The sequence below is a fragment of the Rhagoletis pomonella genome, unplaced genomic scaffold (genome assembly GCF_013731165.1).
Source record: "Rhagoletis pomonella isolate Grant_MI unplaced genomic scaffold, Rhpom_1.0 Rhpom_scaffold_15099, whole genome shotgun sequence".
Lineage (NCBI taxonomy): Eukaryota > Metazoa > Arthropoda > Insecta > Diptera > Tephritidae > Rhagoletis > Rhagoletis pomonella.
Window position 1 is genome coordinate 1 of NW_023473622.1, and position 3,714 is coordinate 3,714.

Genomic DNA, 3,714 nt, shown 5'->3' on the forward strand with positions numbered 1-3,714 from the left:
TATTCATACATGAATTTTGTGGTGTATTCATACATGAATTCATTCATGAATTTCGGGTTGAAATCATACTAGTCAGAAAAAGTGTAATCTATACTAGAAATCATACTAATCAGAAAAATCCCATCCCCTAGTATACCAACTGGAATGAATGTCAAATTCGTGGACTAGTATGACAAGTGGTAGGATCTTGACGTGCATACTGACTAGTATGTTCTGGCGCATAGACTGAGTAGTATGTCAACTGCTATGATTCTGATGTATATAATGACTAGTATGCCAACAGGTACGATCATGACGTATATACGAACTAGTATCTTAAATGGTATGATATTGATGTATATATTGACTAGTATGTCAACTGATATATTGCTGATGCAGAGGCTGACTAGTATGCCAACTGGTATAGTGCTGATGCAGAAGAGGACAATTGCCATCTCGTAGGACATCGCCGTGTTAAAAATACCAGTTGCTTATATGGAAAAATTACAGAACTCGAACTAGTTGAGGCCGTGTGGCTGACTAGTATTTGATTAGTATAAAACTAATTGAGTTGACTGAAGGGTACTTATTACTTTTAAGTTTCTTCAGCATCGACTAAATACTCTTCCGGCTCGTCCATTGTATAAACTGCATTTTTGTTTGGGATAGCACTCCTTTTAAAAACTACTTCAGGATCTGATGATATTATTAAGTATGACATCAAGTCTCTGTTTGTATGCTCCCGAGCAGTTTTACGTGTGTGATCATATCGTACGATACGTATGTGTTTATGTAAAGCTTCCAGAGCTTCCTCTGAAAAATTGCCTGTGGGAATAAATTCGTAGTAGTAAAAAATGCCGAATAGCAACAAATCGATTTTCTTACCAATTGGTAGATCGAAATACTCAATAACCTCACACCCATGCATCAATATTTTATGCACGCTGCTAGGCATGTAGTACCATTCGTATTCAGTCAAATACATTGTTCTTGTCCTTATAAGGAGCTCTCTAAACGCGTCGATATTAATACGCATTCCACACGATATTAATCGCAGTATTATTGAAAAATTTTGAATTAGCTCTTTATTAATGCCCGTAATTTCTGATGCCACTTCTGCATTTGAAAAAAATTTGCGAGCTGTGTTGCCATCATTAGTTGTTCCAAATCCAGTCTTTACTTGGTCCACTATTAAGCCTAATCTTGTCCTAAACTCATTTTGAATCCTAACTTTATTCGCAGAAAAGGCGTCTTTGTTTTCTTTGCGAACTTGCCAGCATTTAAATGTTAAACGGTATGCGATGTGGAATAAACGCTCAAAACATCTAATCCAAGCATGCAGTGTAGACAACTCATACTTGTAATGATTAGCGATTGGTACTTTTGTAAAATTAGTAACATTCATTTCGGTCGGTTTGGCATGGCAAATAAAACAGTTACTGGAAGCATTAGTGCCAGTCAAAATATTGGCAACAGATCAATCAATCATGGTGCAATGCATTTGATAAGAAACTTGAATCCCTTTTCCGTTTCGTATTACAACATCATCTTCTAAGTTCTCAATTTTTCTCGACATATCATTATATTCGAATAGAACTAGTTCGCGGTTTTCCTTCTTGAAACTAAACTTAATTGGACGACAATAAAAAGACGATTAGCATTTGTTATTGGTCCATATATTTTTGTTGGATGACAAATCAATTAACCTGGAAAAAATATTTATTTTTTAATAACTTATATGGCTTGTCGAAAAGATATAAGACCGTCATATCGCAAAATAGCTAATCGAGTAAATTAATTAATTCAGACCAGCCTTTTGCAAAATAATACTGTAAAAAGTTGTCAATGTAAATTAAAATGTCATTTACTGATCTAAACTCGAATTTATTTTTAAAGGCTATTGAATGTTTTTGGAAGATATATTAGATAATTTTTTGTTACCTCAGAGGGACTAGCGCAATGATGAACATAAACTCATCCGTTAATTTGTCGTCACCAAAATTTTGCTTATAGCGGCTATGCCCCGAACTTCCATCCATGCCCCACTTACAAACCAAAGAAGCTTTGGTTATGTCACCATTATCTGGGCTTAGTTCTAAAATACTTTGCGTTGTTTTCAGCAATAATGATTTCAGATCAACTTCGGCTGAATATTCAGTCGATTTAATCGTTGGCAGCAAAGTTTGTTTTTTTGTTTGCAATGCGTTTAAGCTCGGTATACAATCTTTATGCAACCGGTTTATTTTTGCACGTAAACTATTATATTTACGATCTGATAAGTTCAGATCTATGTATAGTGCGAGTGAATCAGATATGGGCAAACCTTCGGTACTACTTTCAAAACATTCAACTTTGCTTGCTTTTTTCATTTTTTTCAGAGCATACTCGAGCTCTTCGATGGAATAGTTTTTCAACAAATGCTCTACCCTTCGATTTTTTGTCCTCCGTGAAGCTTCGCAAAATTCTTCTTTAGAAGGTTTTCCCCGTTCAGCACATTTATCCTTATTTCCATTGGAATCCGGAAGGGAAAGGAATGTCCAATTTAGCCATTTAGAATATGTTTTTTCAAAAGCGCTTCTTTTGCGGCCACTATAATTCCACTTATTTTTCATCTCACTATTAAAAAGTTTTATTTTTTGATTCAAAAGTGCTTTGTCGCATTTAGCGTGTATTAATTTGTCTTCAAAAAATGCAGATAATGCAGACACTCTATCTGATGGACGATTAGAAATCCAGATATCAGCTAAAATTTAGTTTTTTATAATTGAATTCATATTAATATTAGTTTTTTCACTATTTTACGCTTCACTACACAGCACAGAACACTACCGCGTGTGTCTACAGTAATAAACTTTACTATTTTTAAAGAATGTTTTGGCATTTAAGTAATGGAAAATACTGTGGTAACTGTAATCAGTGAAATTTTTTTTGCAAAAGTTTATTTTATAACCTTAAAAAAAAACGATTTTCTTCGAAAAGCGCAATGAGTCTGCAGACTTTTTTTTTATTTCAAAGAAAAATGCCCCTTCTTTCAAATAAAAGAATAAAAAAAAACATACTTTTACATATTTTTTTTTATCCCTTTGTAAACTTAGGAATTTTTTAAATTTTCTGCAACAAATTTTAGGGTGTAGCAAATAGGCCATTCCAGCCAGGAAACTCAATATTTTTTAAAAAGCTCTATAGAGTGGTTTCCTTACAGATTTTCTAATTAGAAAAATTGTGTCTTAAGATAAAGTATGATAAATTGTATTTTTAGCAATTTTTTTTTAAAGACTCCAGCTAAAGGCATTTTCATAAAAGAAAAAATATATAAAAAACACACAACTTTAAGAGGTTTTTGTGAGAACCTTATGAGATAAAAACAAAAACTAAGTCCAGATCCTTAATCTAGGATAAATTTCCTTTCCAACGATACCAAACACGTTGACATACGTGACAACAATTTTTTTGATTTTTGCCCGCTCATACAGCACTGTGCGACGCGTCCGTTAAACAAATGAGAATCGCGTATATCAGTGTCACTGCCCACGGAAAAGGAGCGATGGCATTGGTGGCTGCGTTAAAAAAATGCAGTTTCTTTGCTACAAACCCTCTGCTTCAAATTCCTTAGAATGTAAGATTTTTTCAAGCCACTCAGCATATCGAGCCCTAACCGCCAAAATAACGTAAGCGACATTTATTTCAAAATTTTCTTTTTGATGCAGAAATGTATCTAGATGCTCTAGGAATATT

General features: G+C 33.8%; 1 protein-coding gene across 1 annotated transcript; it reads right to left on the minus strand.

The window, feature by feature from the left end:
- Positions 1-574: 574 nt before the first annotated feature.
- LOC118757183 lies at positions 575-1,066 on the minus strand. The gene is made up of 2 exons (XM_036491919.1): positions 865-1,066; positions 575-804 (listed from the first exon to the last, which is right to left on the minus strand). Exons 1-2 carry the CDS (start codon positions 1,013-1,015, stop codon positions 575-577), a joined length of 381 nt encoding a protein of 126 aa, XP_036347812.1. The 5' UTR covers positions 1,016-1,066.
- Positions 1,067-3,714: the final 2,648 nt, after the last annotated feature.

Coding starts and splice junctions, on each gene's coding strand:
- LOC118757183 (XM_036491919.1), bottom strand. CDS start 1,015: ATGCGTATTAATATCGACGCGTTTAGAGAGCTCCTTATAAGGACAAGA. Junction 805..864: donor GTATTTCGATCTACCAATTG/GTAAGAAAATCG, acceptor TTATTCCCACAG/GCAATTTTTCAGAGGAAGCT.